The 22,733-nt window shown below is 42.6% G+C and overlaps 1 protein-coding gene and 1 pseudogene across 3 annotated transcripts in view; both read right to left on the reverse strand.

Moving 5' to 3' along the window:
• nup214 (nucleoporin 214) overlaps positions 1-22,733 on the reverse strand; it is an 80,341-nt gene that overhangs the window by 49,279 nt on the left and 8,329 nt on the right. For all 3 annotated transcript variants that reach the window (XM_078426310.1, XM_078426309.1, XM_078426311.1), the window contains exons 5-16: positions 21,331-21,401; positions 19,197-19,260; positions 17,928-18,031; positions 17,117-17,223; positions 15,476-15,542; positions 14,707-14,833; positions 11,579-11,737; positions 7,804-8,128; positions 6,944-7,089; positions 5,619-5,680; positions 3,010-3,105; positions 7-156 (exon numbers count right to left, since the gene is read on the reverse strand). In XM_078426310.1, coding sequence (XP_078282436.1) covers positions 7-156; positions 3,010-3,105; positions 5,619-5,680; positions 6,944-7,089; positions 7,804-8,128; positions 11,579-11,737; positions 14,707-14,833; positions 15,476-15,542; positions 17,117-17,223; positions 17,928-18,031; positions 19,197-19,260; positions 21,331-21,401 — 1,478 coding nt within the window. The remainder of the gene's footprint in view (positions 1-6; positions 157-3,009; positions 3,106-5,618; positions 5,681-6,943; positions 7,090-7,803; positions 8,129-11,578; positions 11,738-14,706; positions 14,834-15,475; positions 15,543-17,116; positions 17,224-17,927; positions 18,032-19,196; positions 19,261-21,330; positions 21,402-22,733) is intronic.
• On the reverse strand, positions 16,015-16,700 carry LOC144608250 (uncharacterized; annotated as a pseudogene).

A 22,733-nucleotide genomic window follows, 5' to 3' on the forward strand; every position in this document is an offset into this window, starting at 1 on the left:
ACTTGCCTCAGTGGTCTCCTTGATCTCCAACAGGAAGGTATTAAGAGACTCTGCATCAAATTTCAGGTGAGCCATTTCCTTTGTGCTGCCAACCACAAAGTTAGCATTGGCTGTACGGGCCTTTAAATCGTCCAACTCTTTCTGAAAAAGAGCAATCTGCACAAAGAGCACTGCATTAGCATTCCAGGGATGTCACTTTCCAAACAAGTTATTATTCAAGAAAAAGGATGTTTTTTTCACATTCTCAGGACAGAACATCACAAATGCTTAGCTTTGGCTATTTGTTTTTTTAATATAGAACAGCCCCTCATATTCAAAGTGGATATTTTACAACCCAATGGCATGAACACTGAATTCACTAATTTCAGCTAATCCATTCTCTTCTGTCCTCTTCTCTCTCCCTCTGCTCTACCCAAGTCCTCTCACCTCCTCCTCCATCCCGAATCAAACATGAATGACTTCTTTCCTCTTCCCCTTGTACCCCATCCATCCATTACCCACACACTCATCTCACTGGGTCCCCCGGCCCCCAACTCCACGGCTGCATCTGCCCATCATTCCTCCCTTACTTGGTTTCTCATCATATTCTGTAATGTGTAGCCTTTTGTTTGCTTCACCAATAACCTCCCAGTTTCTGTCGCTGTCTCCAGCTTCCCTCTCTGACCTGTCTCCATCTGCTACACCACTCCTCAACTGGATCTACCTACTGCTTGCCCCACCTCTTTATAGTGGCTATCTCCCCTCTTTCTCAGTCTAGGTTAAGGGTCTCAACCTAATATTTCCACTGTTCATTTCTCTCCAGAGATGCTGCCTGGTCCATCGAGTTGTGACAGTAGCTTTTTTGCCCCCGATTCCAGCATCTACACGGTCTCCGGTGTATATCTTATATTAATACCTCCTTGTGATTGATGAAGCTTCCCAACATGGAATACACTAAAGGCAACTAAATACAAAATGGTAGATTTATAGATGAGCTGAGCAACATAGCTATGTTTTAATGTGAACAAGAAATCCCATGAACAATGGGAAGATGAACAGCCAACCTCTATTGGTGCTGCTGGTCCAGCTGTAAATACAAGTCGGGGATTAGTAAGAACTCTCCAGACTTTTAAAATGCTATGGGACCTCATGCATCTTTTTGTTTAAATAGGAAGCTGATGGGTTCAAAACAACTCCAAAGATGCAACTCCAAAATCCAGCTGATGCTCCAGGCCCTGTCATAAATTCTGCAAGAAACATTAAACAGAACACCTGCGTGCTTTTAAAAGTGTACGAGAAGTAAATGATTCAGAATAGAGAGAACTATAGGATTCTTTGGCACTGTTTCAAAGAAAAGAAATCAGCCAGATTCCCTGAGAGTAATCCTCCCTCAAACAACATGAAAGAAAATACTGAGTTGCAATGACAAGAGTCAAGTCAAGAGTTTTTAAATTGTTACTACATGCAAAATCCTTTGCTGTCCAAATTGGCCACAACATTTACGAGGGCAACATTTGATTAGTAGTTCATTGGCTATTGTATTTTGGGATATTCTATGATCATAAAATGCCAATTCTCTTGCTTCAAAGAACAACTACTTTAAAAATTGCTAAAACTGATCATCACTCTCAACAATACTGTAAGAGGCAGATAGACAGGGTCCTTTAAGCAGGAGGAGTAAAGAGAATTCCAGAGTTGACGTGATTAACATCAGGAATGCATAATAGAGTTAAAGGTAGAAATCAGAGGCATAGAGAAACAAGGTCGCAAAGGGATGTGAAAACAAGAATGAGGAACTTTTAAATCATGACATGGCCAGACCAGGAATCAACATTAATTAGCAAGCTGATAGATTGTGGGCCGAACATCGAAAATGTGTCTAGATTTTAACTCTCGTCACCCATCTCTGGTATGTACTTGAAATTTGACACAGATTTAGATAAAAAAAATAATTGAGAAGGAATTCATAACTCATCAGTGCAAAAAGTTGCACGCTAATTAATTAAGCTAATTAGAAAAAGTCACAGCACTCCAGCCACGGGCTCCGTCGACCCAGGCTCCATCGACCCAGGCTCCAACCACAGGCTCCGTCGACCCAGACTCCAGCCACGGGCTCCGTCGACCCAGGCTCCAACCACAGGCTCCGTCGACCCAAGCTCCAACCACGGGCTCCATCGACCCTGGCTCCAACCACAGGCTCCGTCGACCCGCTCCAACCGCGGGCTCCGTCGACCCAGGCTCCAACCACGGGCTCCATCGACCCAGGCTCCGTCAGCTGCGGGTTCCGTCGACCCAGGCTCCAACCACGGGCTCCGTCGACCCAGGCTCCAACAGCCGCGGGCTCCGTCGACCCAGGCTCTGTCGATCGGCGAGACCCCGCTCTGGCCTGCTCCAGTCCCAGCTTCTCCGCGGCTTTCCGGGAGCTCAGAGAGAATTCTGAACACGCACTGCAGGGTTCTGCCAGGATTTACTCCAGGACTTTGACCCATCAAGAGTGATGGAACAGCGACACGCAGGCTCTCTGCCTAGCTAGCATGAAACAAATTGGCGTCCGACTCAATGACAAACGTGCTTTGATTGGACAATTACTACTCGGAAAATTGACAAGATCTGAGGTTTTTTCCATATTTAAAAAATGTGTGCAAGTTTTGTTCTTGATGAGTTTCAGAAATAATTTCTATAATATTTTTACACAATATGTTATAAATACAGGTAGATATGGGATGTGGGTCATGACATGAAACGAAAAGGCACCTCGGCCCACGGTCTATGAAAGGTAAAGGGTGATGCTGCCTTGCTGCTAATTAGTACAAAACTGTATTGAAATGACAAAGTCATGACATTTCTGTGACTTATAGTTTCAGAACCTTACTATTGATCTTTCCTCAGCAGATTAGTATTTAGTCATCAAAAATGGACAGAAAACTAAAATCATTGATAAAAGAAAAAAATTGTCAGCTAATCAAACTAGAAACTGACAAGTTAGTTGAATGGAAGTTTTACCCAATATTTCCCGCCCACTATTCTCACCTCTTCCATGATTCCCATCATCACAGGGTCTAAAGTTGGCTGTTGTTGCATTTGCTTTTCCAGATCAGATGCGGAAATCTTGGTTGTTGTGGAGGTCTTAAGAGAAAAAAAAAAAAAAATCTGCATTAGCATCTGTTGGTAAATATTTGTACTCATAATAAATCAGAAGCAGATGATCACCGTGTTGGAAATCAGTTCATGATGAAGCAAGGTCTCACACCAAAATACAGCATTTATAGGAAACCAAAGATAAGCCGCTCTCTTAAGCTTTTCAACAACCCTGATTGCAGGGCAGAGATAGTTAGACATTCACCATTCCATTTCCGCTGCCACCCTGCACAATCTACAAAACAAAATCCCTACAAACCCAGGGGCACAAGGTTGTTCAAATCCAATGTGGAGCAATCCAGATGATCAAAGGAAATATGTAGCACCTCTCAAGGCATTCTCCCCCATCCCATCCTTTTATATTTAAAAAATGTAGAGAACTGGCCAACTCCCTTTTCAGATAGCACAAGCCTCAACAACCAGATCCACCCCGATTGGCAGAACATATTACTACAGAATGCAAGATCTATTTATTTTAATAGAAAGGTCTTCAAATAAGGATTTCATTTACCTCCTGTTCATGAGACGCTAAACTCCTCTGGGAAATTGGTGGAAATTTAGGAAACATTGCCCCGTACATTCCTAGAAAACTATATGCGTCATGATTTTCCATTAACATATTATATGTGGAAATGCATTCTTACAGGATGTTTTTATCTCAATTGTAATGAGCACCACGGCTGCTGGTTGACAGCAGGTGGCCATTTAAAAGGTTTGCTTGTAATACTGACAAGTGGCCCAGATGCCCAGCAGCTGCATTTGGAGACAAACAAATGCAGATGCTGATCACCTTCCAGACTTCAGATTGAACGGAGCCAAACACTTTTTCATGTAAAATAGATAAAGATATATTTTAATGATAGACCTCACAACAAAGAGTGGTCATTCAGGGTTACTTGCACTTCAACTTACTGGCCCTGTCTCAGCTAGCTTGATGGTATATAATGTGGAAAACTGTTGAAAATAAATATTGTCGCACAACAAAGTACACCTACTGCACTGAAAAATCCATTACCCGAGCATCTTGTTAAAATCAATATCAACTAGATTTGTTGATTCATTTGCATCTTATATTAATTTCACTATTTACTCCACGTAAATTTCAGAAGAGTGAATCCTATTCCATATCTTGGATTTTTGGATGTTGATTTGTGAATTCTGTATTTGTGAATTTCCGTGCCCGATCGCCTGTAACACAGGGGTGTTTCCTGTTAAATTTTGATTTTATGACTCGGTGGCAGAAACATGAAACTACTAGCTGTGTAGTTGTGACAAAGTGGCAAATAGCCACAATAATGCAGTGCTGGTTATATGGAGACATAGCTCTGAGCATGGCGCATATAATGCTACTTAGGTCAATGTTACTAACAAGAAAAAGCATGCATTACGTGAAAGGATGATTGTTATCATTGATATCTCATTTCCACGTTTATGAAAAAAAATCAACGGGTCAGGTAAGTGGTATACAAAGCTATCCCAGAGAATGACACCAAAATGGTACTCAGTGATGTTTGCAGGTGCCAAGACTGGCATTTGCAACAGAGTTACCACAGAAGTGATGACAGGGAGTTAGTAATTCCTGCCTGCTTAAAATGAACCTTGCCTATCTATATAGGGCGGCACGGTAGCGCAGCGGTAGAGTTGCTGCTTTACAGCGAATGCAGCGCCGGAGACTCAGGTTCGATCCTGACTACGGGTGCTGTACTGTACGGAGTTTGTACGTTCTCCCCGTGACCTGCGTGGGTTTTCTCCGAGATCTTCGGTTTCCTCCCACACTCCAAAGACGTACAGGTATGTAGGTTAATTGGCTGGGTAAATGTAAAAAATTGTCCCTAGTGGGTGTAGGATAATGTTAATGTGCGGGGATCGCTGGGCGGCACGGACTTGGAGGGCCGAAAAGGCCTGTTTCCGGCTGTATATATATGATATATGATATAATCGGAGTTTTACAGAAACAAGCCCCTTGGCCAAACTCGTCCATGCTGATCAATGCTCCTTCCTGAGCTGGTTTCATTTTCCGGTGTTTGGCCTTTTCATGCTCAATAAACTTCCTTTTCCATGCACCGATTGAAATCTCTTAAATCTTGTAATTGTAATCCTGTAACACTTCCTCTGGCAGTTAATTCCATTTACCCATTACCACGTGTGGAAAATATTGCCCCTCGGGTCCTTTTATTACACCTTTCTTCTCTCACTCGAAACCAATGTCCTCTAGGTTTAGACTCCCCTACTCTGCGACAAAGATTGTGACCTTCATGATTTTATTAACATTTACAAGGTTATCCTTTTAAAACTTGCTCAGCTCTACTAGTGGGAAAATCTCTGACAGTTATGAAGAACTCACTTGGTCATGTCAAAATAACAAAAATAAACCGGCAGTTTGCTTTAATTTTTTTAAAATAAAACACAGCACCACTTTGTACCTAATATTTAAGTTAATCAGGAGAACCCTAAATGTCACTGTTCAGAATCACAACAACTGTTGCCTTCAAGATTCTTACCTGAGTAGGGCAAGACTTTGGAACAGGAATCTTCGCAACATGGGTCTGCGCAGATCTCGTAGCTTCAAGGAAAAAAGAAAAGGATTTATAACTCTAGTTTTATCTGCATTTTCAATTTTTCATTCATTTTTCCACTCAATCACTTCATAACCAGGCATGAGATAGACATGGTTTTCAAAATCAATGCAACTCATTTATAATAACTTTGTCCTTTTTTGCTCAGGGATGAATCAGAATTACAGCTACCAACGACCAAAATCTGGAACTCAGCCGGTTAAGAAATAGAACAAACAACTTGTATTTATACAAAAGCTTTTGCAAAAATAGAACCCATGATTCACAGCAATGTAACCCAAAATGGACACGGATTCACATGGACAAACAGTGATATAAATCACAAAGAGCTTTTCAGATGCACGTTAAAGCAGAAAAGACAGCCTGGGAGAAAGATGCAGTGAACGAATGCCAGAGATTTGGGCCTTCGCAACTGAGAACAGAGGGATGGGAAAACAAAATACATTTAAAACGAATTTTACAGCTGGTATTCTAACCCAGAGACAGTGTAGGTCAGCAAGCAGAGTTGATGCGTATTTTGTAGGGCAATGTAGACCCATGGTAGCAGGACCTGGATGATCCCAATTTTCCAAGGGTAGAATGAAGAAAATTGCTACCTGTACATTAGAATAGTCTAATGGAAGCAGACACAAGATGAGCCAAAACATGAGAAGTCAGGCAACCTATTTAAGGAGAAAATTAACGTCTGAATATAAGCTTTGATATGTGATCGAAAGCTCCAATCAAAACCAAATATGATGAAAATTATGATGACCATAGATAGGGTAGATAGTCAGTCTTTATCCAAGGGCAGAGGAGTCTAAAATTAGAGGACATAAGTTTAAGATGAGAGAGGAAATATTTAAGAGATCTAAGGGACAGGTTTTTCCATGCAAGGTATATGGAACATACTACCAGGTGCTGGTAAAGGCGGGTACAATCACAGCATTTAGAAAGCAGTTGGACAAGTACATGGATTGGAAAGGAATAGTGGAATATGGACCAAATATAGGAAAATGGGGTTAGTATAAATGCATGCCCACAAAAAGGCCCGTTTCAGTGTTGCATGGCACTATAAATAAGACACGCGAGACGGCAGAAAGGAAGCTTGCCAGCTAGCATGCTCAACCAACAGTGCAAGACATTAAGATAAAAGAAAGGCAAGATGAAGGAGATTCAGAGAAAGGAGGGGCAGAGACTTTAAGAGACAGACTGAGAGAAAAGAAATGAAAGCAGAACAACATTAATTCAATTTTAAGAATGGTCATTACCAGCAGCATTTGATCTTGGGCCATGGAATGATTTTGCTGCATGGCGCTGATTGTGAGCATGTGACAGTTCGTCTTCTGGGCTGTTCTGCTGTGTTGAATCGTATGATGATGACTCAGTTGAAGACTCAGTATCATGACTTGTGAACCTACAACAGAAAGTACCTTCATCACTGTTGAATCCAGAAGAAAATAAAACAAATCTGCTTGATCTTTTAGGTAACAAAAAACTGTAAACACAGCAGTTCACAAAGTAAACAGGCCTTCTAGGAGATCCAAGGGACACCTGTGGAGTGTGTGTTCCATCCCATAATAGATTTCACTTAACCAATTTAAGCAAGAGAACCAGGCAACAAGAGAGATGAAGAAGGCAGGCCGTATTTAAACTTAATATATATTTCAAAACTTCAGGTAAACTATGGGCTCTAGAGACCAAGCAGGAGAGTGCAGTGGATGCCAAGATTAGATGAGTTTAATAAATAGCAAGGCAGTCTTGAGCCCTCTGTCGTTCCTAGCTTTTAAATGATGAGTAAAAGTAAGGGGCTGAGCATCCTCTTCCTAAGTAAAAAATTGGAGTAATTTTTCCAAAGGTTGTGTGGTGAAGTGACAAACATTCTGATGAGCAACTTTGAACGGATAGATACAGAAACATATTTCTACATGGGAGTCTCAGGGACCAGCAATATAATAGTGTTCACAAAAGTAAGAAATTCATTACCTTAGCATTCATGGAAAAACTGGTAAAACACACGAGAAAGAACAGATCCGCTGATAGGGTGAGATCGTTTGCAAGGATGCACACCTACAGAAATCATTAATCATGTGTCGCAAATTCAATGGGATAGTTAAGAAAAATAACGTACCTAACAAATTTGGAATAGCCAGACACTTTTTGCATGTCATTGCTTTGAGATTCTGTGGAAGAACTGGAACTAAGACCATAGGAGATATCGTGGTCTGGTGCAACGGTGGGTCCAGTTTCAGTCTCAGCATTGGTGCCCTCTGTAAGAACTATTTCATGTTTTGTTTTTGTAGTTTGAGGTACCGTTGGGTGCTTTGAAAAGCGGGGTAAAGCAGGCAAGACCACTGATGGGAAAGTAGATGAGTGGTATGCGGCTGTAGGCTGCACAATTCTTGCTGTGGGCCGCGGTGCTGTAGTTGAAGTGGGAACAGGTATCGACAATTGAGCTGCAAGGAAAAGATAGGCCTTTTCATTTCATGTTAAAATTCATATTTTTCCAAAGTCGTTCAGCAATAATTATACATATACCTCAATGGACCAATTCAATGCAAAATATTTTTTTTAACAATGTTGAAAAACATTGGTCAGTCATTCGTTGTTTAATAGAATCAGTACAAAGGTGGCAATTCACTAGCCATGCCAGTACCAGCCTTATGAAAAAGTAATTGACTTATTTCCACTTCTTCCCCCACAGATCTGCAATTTTCTTGTTCGTTTTTCAAATAAATTTCCCTTTTGCAAGTTATTATTGAACCTGCTTCCACCACATTTTATCAAGTACTATATCCTGGTGATGAAAGATATTCCATCTTCTTAACTTCTTTTGCCAACTTACGTTAAATCTGCATGATCTGGTTTCAAATCTTCCTAAGAGTACAAATAATATGTCCATATCCACTAACACTCCTTAGATTTGGAAACTAAGTCCCACCACAAATTTCACTACTAAAAAGACATCCATAGCTTCTCTTGTCTCCACAAACAGCTGATGTCCCTTATCCCTGGTGGCATTCTGACTAACCTTCAAGGCCTCAACCTAAATGGTATTTGGGTACTGCATCTTAAATGATTTAAAAAGTTCTTGCGCTAACTCAATCACTCATAGAGCTGACCCTTTGCCCCTAAATTGGATGGTATTTGCAAATCATTGGAGATGAACAATAACCCAGGGAAAATCTCTTTACTCATAGAATCATTCCGGCTCAGAAGGAAGTCATTGAGCCCATCAAGTCACAGGCCATCTCAATAGAATAATCCCAAATAGTCTTTTTTTCCCTCATTCTTTCCCCTATTACAGTGCCTATTGAATTCACTTTTCAAAGTCCAAAACGTTTCCACTACCCTGATAGACAATGTTCTAACAAAAAAAACCTCAGCTTCTCCAAAGCTGATTCTCCAATGCATTGCAGATAAAATCCCACATCACTAGAAACATATTTTAGTGCCTTTTACTTTAATCCAAGAGCACACATGGCCAATAATTTAATGATATATCTGAAACCATCCTTGAATGTGTGGATTTCCTTCAGTATTGATCTGGCAATGTTAGCATAGATTAAGGGTCAATCTTCTAGAGTGGACTATTGATTTAGTCTTGGAGTCAAAGTCTAACAGCATGGAAATAAACCCTTCGGCCCAATTCATCCATGCCAATCAAAATGCCCCGTATCTCTCTAAACCTTCCTGTCCATGTACCTGATCAAATTTTTCTTTTAAATATTATTATATTTACCTCAACTACTTCCTACACTCACCACCTTCTGTGTAGAAAAAGGTTGCCTCTCGGATTCCTATGGAATCTTTTCCATCTCACTTAAACCTATGTCTGGTTTTCCCTACTCCAGGTAAAACACTGCATTCACTCTATCTATTCACCCTCATGATTTTATAAACATCTTTAAGATCACCTCTCTGCCTCTTGAGCTCTAAGGAATAGTCTTAACCTGTCCAACCTATACCTGTCCCTCAAATTCCTGGCATATGTCCTGATAAATCTTCTCTGCACTCATTCCAAGCAAAATATCATTTTTCTCATAACAGGATGAACAAAACTGAACAATAATCCAAGTAGTGCCTCACCAACATCATGTACAACTGTAACATAAGTGTCCCAACTTCCATACTCAATTCCCTGACTAATGAAGGCCAGCATGCCAAAATCCTTCCCATCCACCACCCTATCTATCTATGACACCACTTTCATGGAACATAAACTCTAGATCGCTCTGCTCTACATTTGCCTGGGCCCATTGGGATATATATCCTGCTGTAATTCTCAATAGCCATCCTCACTCTCTATGATACCAACTATTTTAATGTGATCTGCAAACTTACTAATCATGCCCCCCCCCCCCCCCCCGAGCTCCCAACTGCGCATTGGGTCCAAACCTGATTGCTATTCCCACCCCACGGTTCCACTCAATAGACAATAGACAATAGGTGCAGGAGTAGGCCATTCAGCCCTTCGAGCCAGCACCGCCATTCAATGCGATCATGGCTGATCACTCTCAATCAGTACCCCGTTCCTGCCTTCTCCCCATACCCCCTCACTCCGCTATCCTTAAGAGCTCTATCAAGCTCTCTCTTGAAAGCATCCAACGAACTGGCCTCCACTGCCTTCTGAGGCAGAGAATTCCACACCTTCACCACTCTCTGACTGAAAAAGTTCTTCCTCATCTCCGTTCTAAATGGCCTACCCCTTATTCTTAAACTGTGGCCCCTTGTTCTGGACTCCCCCAACATTGGGAACATGTTTCCTGCCTCTAATGTGTCCAATCCCCTAATTATCTTATATGTTTCAATAAGATCCCCCCTCATCCTTCTAAATTCCAGTGTATACAAGCCCAATCGCTCCAGCCTTTCAACATACGACAGTCCCGCCATTCCGGGAATTAACCTAGTGAACCTACGCTGCACGCCCTCCATAGCAAGAATATCCTTCCTCAAATTTGGAGACCAAAACTGCACACAGTACTCCAGGTGCGGTCTCACCAGGGCCCGGTACAACTGTAGAAGGACCTCTTTGCTCCTATACTCAACTCCTCTTGTTACGAAGGCCAACATTCCATTGGCTTTCTTCACTGCCTGCTGTACCTGCATGCTTCCTTTCATTGACTGATGCACTAGGACACCCAGATCTCGTTGAACTCCCCCTCCTCCTAACTTGACACCATTCTTCCCCCTCAACCTCCCTTAAAACTCCCCCGAGGTCCGTGGGGGGCGGGGGAGCGCATCAGTGAAAGGTCCGGGGGGTGGGGTGGGGTGGGGAGCACATCAGTGAAAGGTCCGGGGGGGGGGGGGGGGGGATAGCGGGGAGATGGTCTCCCGGGTGTGGGAGAGAGGAGAGAAGCAAGGGGAGAGAGGAGAGGTGAGCCCATACGCACAGACGCACAGCAGCGCCACGCTGAAAGCCTTCAATAAATCAGTAGGAGGGGGGTTGCGCGAGCTTTTTGACGTCACACGCTGAAGGCAATTGAAAAAACGGCTGGGTTTTTTTTTTTTTTTACTAAAACCTCTGTAACTTAAAAAATACGCGACCGAATCAAATAAAAAAAATCATTTTCCAGCAGCGTTCAGCGTGGTGATTAAGGCGGTGCAAAAATCGTGGCGCTACGGTTCACCGATTTTGCCGAAATCAGCCGAAATAACTGAGAGAAAAAAAGTTTTGACTTTTAAACCTCTGTAACTTAAAAACTATACAACCGAATTAAATAAAAATATCATTTTCGGCAAGCGTCCAGCGGTGTGATTAGGCGGTGCAAAAATTTTGGCGCTACGGTTTACCGTTTTGCCGTAATCAGCCGAAATCACTGTTACAAACATATATACTCTTCTGAGTTTTAGTATATTAAGATAGATTAATAATAGATTCTGCTCTCATTGTGTTTAATACATACGAGGTTGTGGCTCCCTCTCTCCTTCAATATGTGGACATTTTGGTGCGACTACCAACAGTTTCCCCCCAGGGATGAAGCTGATCATATGGAATGAACAAAGAAGCCCTTGGGTTGTGAGTATCATCAAGATCGGGGACGGTGCAAACATCTTCTCATCATCTGCAAAAAGAACAAATAAATCAATTTTCAACAATTGCACTAGAAAAAAAAGACTTCTATGAAACAAACTATTAGATCAAGTCTAGATTTATTGCATTTGAAAGGAAGTGAACTGATAAATGACATGCATGCAATCATCAAATATAAACATCAAATAAATTACATTTCAGATCTACATTCACTAACTACTACTTCTACTACTACTTGATCCTGCAGTGGCAACATTTTCTCGCATGGTCTAAACATATATTTTTTGATCATTGTCCTCTTTGAATAAAGATAAATTTCTTTGAGAAAGTTCTGTTTTCAGACAGAAGACATTCAAAGCTCAGAGAGCAGTTTCATCACTCTCAGTTGATGAGGTAGCTTAAACTCGTTCTTTTTCAGATGATTACATGGGTCCTTCCAGCATTTTTCATTTTTATCTGATCTGCAACATCCGTTTCTTTTTTACTTTCCATTCATTTTCCCTATATTTCCCTGTAACCTATTCTAGCTCAGTTTTTTTCAGAGAAATAGCAGCCTGGTATTAGTAAACATTTGATCAATTGAAGCATGACCTGATCTGAAAAAGAACATGACTATATCAAGGCCAACGTCTATTCCTGAAGGGTGAGGATTGCACAATGCTGCTTTAAACCGTTTAATTGACACTTTCGTACTTACACACTAGTTTCATCCAATATTACAGTAGAAAACCAATACATTAGGCCCAATGCTCCATACAAGCTGCCTTTAATCCTGATACATACCTGCCTGCGATTTTGCAGCCAACCTGAATGGATATGCCATTGCCGTGACTAAATTCATCCAGCAAGAGCGTAGAGGAGTGTACACCGACCAAGACAATCTGAGAAACTATGGATGGGCCGTGAGGTACATTCACAGTAAAGGCCAGGTCTGCTTCATACAAGTCAAATTATCCCAAGCGGCAATGAAAGCTAGCTATGATCCTCACAAAGCTATCAAGGATGCCGAGACAATACCAGGACAAACTTGAGTCTCAGTATAATTATTCGGACACATGCAAAATGTGGCTCAGTCTGAATACTATAACTGGCTGCAAAGTGAAGTCAGGCAACATCACCAGTGATAGTGCGGACCTACCTGGTGAACAGAATGCTTACTATCCTCGCAGAAGGCCAATGGGGCAATGACATCCATCCCATCATTCAAGTATGCCTCTTCCCAGGGTCACTGTTGCAGAGGTTAGATCAGCCTTCCTGAGGGGTGAACCCACGGTAAGCAAATGGGCCAGACAGAGTTCCTGGCCGCGTCCTTAGAAGCTGCATGGATCAACTAGCAGGAGTATTCATGGACCTTTTTAATCTCACCCTACTCCATTCTGAGGTACTCATCTGCTTCAAGAAGACAACTATCATCATGGTGCTGAAGAAATGCAAGATCTCATGCCTTACTAACTAACATCCAGTGGCCTTGACATCCACCATCATGAAGTGTTTTGAGAGGCTAATTATGGAACCGTTAAATCCAGTCTACCAAGCAGCCCTGACCCACTGCAGTTGGCCTACCGCCACAACCGCCCCATGGCTGATGCCATCTCCCTGGCCCTCATTCCTGGAACACCTGGATAAGAGAGACACCTATGTCAGATCTCCGTTCATAGACCACAGCTCTGTTTATAACACCATTATCCCATCAAATCTCATCACCAAACTCATGGAACGTGGAGTCAGCACTCATCTCTGCAACTGACCAACAGACCATAATCAGCGAGGATAGGGGGCAAATCATCATCCACGACAATCCTCAACACTGATGCTTCGCAAAGATGTGTTCGCAGGCCCCTTCTCTGCTCTTTATACACCACAATGTGCAGCAAGTACGTCCAATTTAATCTGCAAATTCATGGACGACATCACCGTTGTGGGCCAGATATCAAATAATGGCGAGATGGAGTACAGGAAGGAGATTGAGAACCTCATGTCCTGTTGTCAAGGCGACAACCTTTCTCTTAATGTCAGCAAGACAAAGGAGATAGTGATCGACTTCAGGAAGCGAAGCAGCACACATAAACCAGTATGCATTGACGTCGCCAAAGTAGAGATGGTTAAAATCTAAGTTTCTAAGAGTAAATATCGCCCGCAATTTGTCCTGAACCACCCATATCAAAGCAATGGCCAAGAAAGCACACAAACGCCTCTACTTCCTTAGAAGTCTTAGGAAGTTTGCTATGTCCCCAACACTCTCAAACAACTTCTACAGAGGCTCCATAGAAAGTATTTAATCGGAATGCATTGAAGCATGGTTTTGGAACAACTCCAATCAAGAGCACAAGAAATTGCAGAGAATTGTGGATGCAGCCCAGCCCATCATACAAAACAAACTCTTTTCCATTGATTCCATTTATACTTCACACGGACTTGGTAAGGCCACCAGCATAATCAAGGACAAGTCTCACCACGGTCATTCCCTCTTCTCCTCTCCCCCGTCAGGCAAGCAGTACAGCAGTGTGAAAATGCACACCTCCACATTCAAAGACAGTTTCGTCCCAGCTGTTATCAGGCAACTGAATCATCCTATCAACAACTAGAGAGCGGTCTTGAGTTACTATCTACCTCTCTGGAGACCTTGGCCTACCTTTAATCAGACTTTACCTTGCACTAAACTTTATTCCCTTTATCATGCGGATGGCTCGATTGTAATCATGTATTGTCTTTCCGCTGACTGGTTAGCACGCAACAAAATCTTTTCTCTATACCTTAGTACACGTGACAATAAACTAAGCTAAACATGGGCCATTTATGCAACAGGAACAGAACAATTTTGGCCAAATTTAGGAGGGGATAGAGAGAAAAGATTTGCTTCTCAGGATAGTTTCCTAATCCAGGTGCAACGATTTTTCCAAGAGTGAGTTCTTAAATGGAATTACACCCTTGCTCAGGATGCTCAATCACCTTATGACAAAGTAATAAAATGTAAATTTATGGTCAAACAACAAGGCTTACCAACATTGACAGGCAGTTGACTGGTGAAATCAATAGAAACTCCAACCGGCATGGTGTCATCACTGTTCTCAGTCACAGGAAGTTCTGCTCGAGCAGCATCTTCCAGAACCCACAACTCCCAGACGACCTGAACATGGAGGCACACAGACATCAAGCTTGTACTATAAGAAAATAACTGCAGATGCTGGTACAAATCGATTTATTCACAAAATGCTGGAGTAACTCAGTAGGTCAGGCAGCATCTCGGGAGAGAAGGAATGGGTGACGTTTCCGGTCGAGACCCTTCTTCCTTCAAGCTTGTACTACAGAAAGAGGGTATCCAGCCGTACAAAACCATGCTTCCATTTATGCCCAGAAGAACATTGCTCTCAAGTTCATCATATTCCACAATATGTCTCTCATTTTCACTGTCCGTATTGTGATCATCCTTTAATGCATGTGTACTTGCCTTAAGTACTGCACAAGGTAGCAAGTCCCACCTTCTCATGATTTACAGACAAGACGTTCCAGAATTCCCATTTAAATGTATTCATAACTATAATGCATCCTATTTTTTAGTTCCATCACACAAGTGATTTTATTTAAATTTACTTATCAATACATTTCAAATTTTTAAATGCCTCATTCTTCATGCTTTTTTATTATTTCGACAAAATGAGCCAGCTTATCTCCCCCACCTTTCTCGTAGTTCACTGCTCATTTCCAGTCCTTTCTCAACAACAGCAGCAACTAAATGTCGATTTTAATGAATACGTTTTAAAAAACCTACCTTGTCCTGTGGCCGAGCAATGACACTGACTTCTATAGACGTTGCTGAGGAAGCCACGAGAATATCCCTGGGAAATAATAGAGTGAATTAGTTATGGCAGTCAGCATACAACCAAGAGACAGTCAATTACAATTGACTTAGATTGAGTTGATTGAAGGTACAAACATAACAAAATATATGCCAAACTTTTTGAATTTCCACTCAATCCCACTGACTACTTTCTCTAAAGGTTCAAGTATTACTTTCTTGGAAGAAATCTATTTCTGCACTGAGCTAAGGAACTAAATCCATTCAGGAACACTTCAGAGGTGCAACAAATAGTTTCTGTGCTCCTGATAGTAGAAAGAAAGGAGAGCCAGAAAACCTTATTCAAAAATAGGACTTGCATGCTGACTCTTACAGTGCATTCAGAAAGTATTCAGACCCCTTCACTTTTTCCACATTGCGTTGTCTTGGCTGTGTGCTTATGGTCATTGTCCTGTTGGAAGGTGAATCTCCACCCCAGTTTGAGGTCCGGAACGCTCTGAAGCAGGTTTTCATCAAGGATCTCTCTGTACTTTGCTCCATTCATCTTTCCCTCGATCCTGACTAGTCTCCCAGTTCCTGCCGCTGAAAAACATCCCCACAGCATGATGCTGCCACCACCATGCTTCACCGTATGTATGGTATTGGCCGGGTGATGAGCGGTGCCTGGTTTCCTTCAGACGTGATGCTTGGCATTCAGGCCAAAGAGTTCAACCCTGGTTTCATCAGACCAGAGAATCTTGTTTCTCATGGTCTGAGAGTCCTTTAGGTGCCTTTTGTCAAACTCCAAGCAGGCTGTCATGTGCCTTTTACTGAGGAGTGGCTTCCTTCTGGCCACTCTACCATAAAGGCCTGATTGGTGGAGTGCTGCAGATATAGTTGTCCTTCTGGAAGGTTCTCCCATCTTCACAGAGGAACTCTGGAGCTCTGTCAGAGTGACCATCAGGTTCTTGGTCACCTCCCTGACCACGGCCCTTCTCCCCCGTTTGCTCAGTTTAGCCGGGCGGCCAGCACTATGAAGAGTCCTGGTGGTTCCACAGTTCTTCCATTTAAGAATGACGGAGGCCACTGTGCTCTTCGGGACCTGCAATGCTGCAGAAATTGTTTTATACCCTTCCCAGATCTGTGTCTCGACACAATCCTGTCTCGGAGGTCTACGGACAATTCCTTCGTCTTCATCGCTTGGTTTTTACTCTGACATGCACTGTCAACTGTGGGACCTTATATAGACAGGTGTGTGCCTTTCCAAATCATGTCCAATCGATTTAATTTACTCTGGACTCCAATCAAGTTGTAGAAACATCTCAACGATAATCAATGGAAACAGAATGAACCTAAGCTCAATTTTGAGTGTCACAGCAAAGGGTCTAATACTTATGTAAATGTGATATTTCAGTTATTTCTTTTTAATTACTTTGCAAAAATTTCTAAACACCTGTTTTCGCTTCTTCATTCTAGGGTATTATGTGTAGATTGATGATTAAAAAAAAATTAATCCATTTAAAAATAGGGCTGTAATGTAACCAAATGTGGAAAAGGTGAAGGGGTCTGAATACTTTCTGAATGCACTGTATGCTACTTATTATGCACATATGAAGGTTATAACATAATACACACCAAATGTCTAAGTAGTGAAGGTAGTAATGGGGCAGTCGCTGTGTTGTTACTCCGAAACACACGTCATTAAAATTCAAATACTGATCCTCTTTCTTCTCATTTTTTTTCTGGAAGAAACATTCAACACCTCTTATTGTAAAAGCATACACATATTTTTCTTTAAACTATGCACATGGTGAAACAGGTCTGGACATCAGGGCAACATGGACATATATTTTCATGTCATATTTTATGACACAGTAGTGGTGGGTTTATGGAAGAAGCTGTGACGGTGGGTACAATTATAATGTTTAAAAAATACTTGGACTGGTGCATGGATAGCAAAGGTTTAGAGGGACAAGGGACATATGGAGACAAATGGGACAAGTTCAGGTGGAGATCTTGGTCGGCATGGATAACCAATCATGCCCATCATCCTTTCATTACTACACATTTATTTAATTATTTGAAGATAATGCTGCACATCTGCTTTGCACAATTTACTCAAGTTATACAGACACTGCAGACCCAGCAAAACCATAGTGGAATAACTCTCCAGTCTCCCTTGAGATAGTTGTATAGAATCTTTTCATTTAGATAAATGGGGAGAAAAGACACCAAATTTATGTCTCATCTGGAAAACAACACCTGCACATTGCTTTCTAAGTGCAGAAATGAAGTGTCATCTTCGAGTATAGTCTTAAGTTTCAGGATTTATTTGGATAGTGCCTTAAACTTTGTAAAAGCTGTGACATTTAGCAAAAAAACACAACATTTGAAAATCCAGAACATGGCATGGAGATGACCAAGTATTCCCACGAAAACTACTTACTGCGAGGGAAATAATCACAACTTCAGGGGGAGTTTCCTGGGATCCATCTGCAGCTACAAACACCACTGAAAAGACATATGTACTAATCCAGTGTATGTCCAAAACTGCCAAAGGAAAAGTGACACATTTATAAATCAGCAACGTATAAGTACTAAAACATGCCAACGAGCTACCTCAGGAGGGGGAGGGAAGGGGGAAGGGAAGGAGGGGGAGGGAAGGGGAAGGAGGGGGAGGGAAGGAGAAGGGCGGGGAGGGAAGGGGGAAGGAGGGGGAGGGGAGAGGAGGGGGAGGGGAGAGGAGGGGAGGGAAGGGGAAGGAGGGGAGGGAAGGGGAAGGAGGGGAGGGAAGGGGAAGGAGGGGGAGGGAAGGGGAAGGAGGGGGAGGGAAGGGGAAGGAGGGGGAGGGAAGGAAGGGGAGGGGGAATGAAGGGGAGGGGGAGGGAAGGGGAGGGGGAGGGAAGGGGAGGGGGAGGAAAGGGGAGGGGGAGGAAAGGGGAGGGGGAGGAAAGGGGAGGGGGAAGGAAGGGGAGGGAAGGGAGGGGGAGGAAAGGGGAGGGGAAGGGGGAAGGAGGGGGAGAGGGTGGAGGGGAAGGGGGAGAGGGGAGGGGCAGGGTGCTGCACCAATGCAGGAGAGATTTGGGCCCAACGGGTCCACTTGGTCTAGTATTCAAATAAAAACAATGCCATTTTATTTAAAACTGGATTGCAAAAACATGCATGCTCCAAGCGTGATTTTCAGTCTTCAGCAGCTTCCTGTCACTTATCTGCATTAAGTTCAAACATGGAGACTTTTGAACCCATGCTGCATTGAATAGATATTTAAAATTACTTACTCAAATTTCTATGTGCATGCGAGTCCCACAAATATTAAGTGAGTGGAATATTGAACAACAGTTGAAGCACCGGATTGAACGCTGCTTCTGTAGTTTACTGATCTGATCTAACTAGCGCTGTTAGAGCAACATCCACAAATATGCCCACAGCTTCACATCAGAACAATCACCTTTGCAACACAGTGGCACCATTATTCAATCTGTCCCGAATGTACGCATAGTTCCCTATTTGTAGCTTACATTTGTGAAGTGGATTTAACAGGGGAAAAAAAGGAATGTAATAGTTTTTAAATGGACGTTACTTGATCAAACAGCACTAATTCTAGAGCCCCACAACAATAAAAGTTAAATTATATACTTTAAACTAAATTCATGTTAACACCTGTTAAATTTAACATGGGAGAGGCCATGATATGACTCCCCTATATGCATCCCACCTTTAACTGGGTTTTCCGATTTGTAGAAAGGGGGACAAGAGATAACTTTCTTTTCTTGCAATACCTAGAAAGAAAATAAAAATGGTTAATTATCTCCAAGTTGAAAATGTAAATACACAACAAACAGAACTAATTTTTTGAGGATGTAACTTGCAGAATAGATGAGGGAGAACTAGTGAATCTAGTCAGCTGGAATTTCAGAAAGCTTTCAATAAGGTCCTACAAATATATTTGTATGCAAAAGTAAGTTCATAAGTCAGAGATGCAGAATTAGGCCATTAGGCCCATTGATTCTACTCCACCATTCAACGGTGATCTATCTTTCCCTCTCAACCCTATTTGCCTGACTTCTCCCTGAAACCTTACTGTTCAAGATAGACACAAAATGCTGGAGTACCTCAGCGGGACAGGCACCATATCTAGAGAGAGGAATGGGTGATGTTTCGGGTCGAGACCCTTCTCCAAGAACCTGTCACTCTCCGCATTTAAAAATACCCCATGACTTGGCCTCCAAAGATGTCTTCAGCAATGAATTCCAATTTCACCACCCTCTGGTTAAAGAAATTCCTCCTCATCTCCTTTCTACAGATCTGTCGTTTTAATCGGAGTCTGGTTCTAGCCTCTCCCACTAATGGAAACATCTTTTCCACATCCACTCTAATAAGGCGTTTCACTATTCGATGAGTTGCAATGATTCCCCCCCACTCATCCTTCTAAACTCCAGTGAGTACAGGCCCAGAGCCAGCTGATGCTCATCATACCCCAGGATCATTCTCATAAACTTTGCCTGGTCCCTCTCAAACGCCAGCTCATCCCTCTTCAGATATGGGGTCCTAAACTGTTCACAATACGCCAATTGCAGTCTGACCAGTGTCTTATAAAGCCTCAGCATTACATCCTTGCTTTTATATTCTAGTCCTCTCAAAATGAATGCTAACATTGCGTTTTCCTTCCTTACTAACGATTCAATCTGCAAATTACTCTTTTGGTAATCCTGCACCATCACTCCCAAGTGCTTTTGCACCTTCGATTTCTGAATCCTCTCCCCATTTAGAAAAGAGTCTACGCCTTTATTCCCAGTACCGAAGGGCATGACTGCACACTTTATACCCTGCATTCCATCTGCCATTTATTTTCCCATTCTCCCAATCTGTCAAGTCTTCCTGAAAGCTCCCGGCTTCCTCTACACTACCTGCCCGTCCACAAACTTGGCCACAAAGTTTGTCAACTCCATTATCCATATCATTAATATACAGCGTGAAGAGTAGGAGGATGTGTTTGCTGTGGCGTTTAGCAAAGGCGGAATTCCTGGGAAGGCAGAACAGGTGAAAGAGAGATTGGGTCAATTTGATTAAGACGAGATCACATGGGAACGTACGAAATTCCAACATGACTGGATAGATTAGAAGCCGGTAGCAAGCGTTTGATGCCCGACAAGTCGAAGAACATTGGTCATGGCCCAGGTAGGCCATTTAGGACGGAAATATCCAAGACTGTGTTGATTCTATGGAATTCTATAACAAAGTGAAAGTTGCAGTACAGAATATAGCTCTCAACATTGTAGGGACAAGTGAAAAATGCTTAAATCTATTAAATTGTGAAATAACCTAAAGGGCAGCACAGTGGCGCAGCTGTAGAGTTACAGTGCCAAAGACCTGGGTTCGATCTTGACCACGGGTGCTGTCTGTACAGAATTTGTACGTTCTCCCTGTGACCGCAAGGGTTTTCTCCAGGTGCTCCAGTTTCTCCCACACTCCAAAGACATACAGGTTTGTAGGTTAATTGGCTTTGGTAAAATTGTAAAATTATTCCTAGTGTGTAGGAAAGTGTTAATATACTAGATGATCGCTGGTTGGCGTGGACTCAGTGGGCCGAAGAGCCTGTTTTCACACTGTACCCTCTAAACGTCTAAAGATTTCAGAGAATTGTCATCAGACCGAACCGTATACATGCAGTTTAAAGGAGGAACTAAAAGGGACAGTAGGGATTTTTTTTTTTAAACTTGGGTTTAGCAGCTAATAAAGATAATGGAAGAGGTCAGAATTGGAGTAGAGTTCTGTGGCTGTTTAGAGACAATTAAGGAGAATAAGAGTAAAAACCTTATAAAAAAATACAGGCAACATTATCCACTTACCGGCGAGTATTGAACCACGGTCCCATTTTGACGACCAGCAGCCAACTGTTTCCCTTTTGGACTCCAGCATACTAGAAAGTAGAAGTGCAGAAGAGAGCATGTTTGAGGTAAGAGGTGAAGGAGGGCAAGATGGTGGGGGGGGGGGGGGGGGGGGGGGGGGGTGAGGGGGAGAAGCCAAATTGGCAAAGTGAGAAACAACATGTTAGATTAGGTTTATTATTGTCACATGTATGGAGGTACACTGAAAAGCTTTGTTTTGGACGCTATGCAAACAGATCAGATATACCATACATAGATGTAATCAGTTCAAATTCAAGCACAATAGATAGAGCAACAGGGAAGATACGGAGCACAAAATATAGTCTCAGCGTTGCAGTGCATTAGTTCCAGCAAACAGCATAGCTCTGGGATAATAGGGACAGTCAGCATAGCTTTGTCTACCCTAACATCAGTCTGAAAAAGGGTCTCGACCCGAAACGTCACCCATTCCTTCTCTCCAGAGATGCTGCCTGCCCAGCTGAGTTACTCCAGCATTTTGTGTCTAGCTTTGTCTACAGCAGGTAATGAATTACTAACTTGATTTAAGTTCGTTTTTTGAGGAGGCATGGAAGGTGACTGATGGTGGTAGGGTAGTGGATGGGTTTTTTATGTGAATTTTAGTAGGGCATTGATATGTCCCTCATGATAGTTTGGCGCAGAAGATAAATATGTCGGGGATCCATGGTGACTTTGTTGGATTCAGAACTGGCTTCCCCACTGAACTGCTGATGCTGGTTTACAAAAAAAGACACAAAGTGCTGGGGTAATTCAGCAGGTCAAGCAGCATCTCTGGAGAACATGGATTGGCGATGTTTTGGGTCGGGGACCTTCTTTAGACTGATTGCAGCAGGGGGGTGGGGGTGGGAGGAGGAAGAAAGCTGGAAGAGGTTTGGGCAGGACAAAGTCAGGCAAGTGATAGGTGGATACAGGTGATGGGGGTTTTGAATGTAAAGCCAGAGAAAGTAACATTGGGGGGGGGGGGGGGGGGGGGAGAGAAGACGGAAAAAAAGGGGAGGGGGTGTTTGCAGGTTAGTTACCTAAAATGCAATGTTCATACCGCAGGGATGCATGCTACCCAAGCAGAATATGAGGTGCAGTTTGCATGTGGCCTCACTCTGGCAATGGAAGCAACCCAGGAACAAAGGTTCAATATGGACATGGGAAGGGCTGTTGAAATGGTTAGCCACCAGGAAATCCAGCAGGCCTTGGCAAAGCGAGTGCAAGTGTTCAGCGTAACTTTGACAAGTAACTGGCGGTGGGTAACATTGAAGGGGGTGGAAATGTTAGACACTGATGCGTTGGATGGTGGGGTGAAAGTCGAGGACTGGGGAACTTTATCCTAGCTCCCTCCAGGGGAAGGGTAG

The sequence above is a fragment of the Rhinoraja longicauda genome, chromosome 31 (assembly GCF_053455715.1).
Source record: "Rhinoraja longicauda isolate Sanriku21f chromosome 31, sRhiLon1.1, whole genome shotgun sequence".
In the NCBI taxonomy this organism is placed as follows: domain Eukaryota; kingdom Metazoa; phylum Chordata; class Chondrichthyes; order Rajiformes; family Arhynchobatidae; genus Rhinoraja; species Rhinoraja longicauda.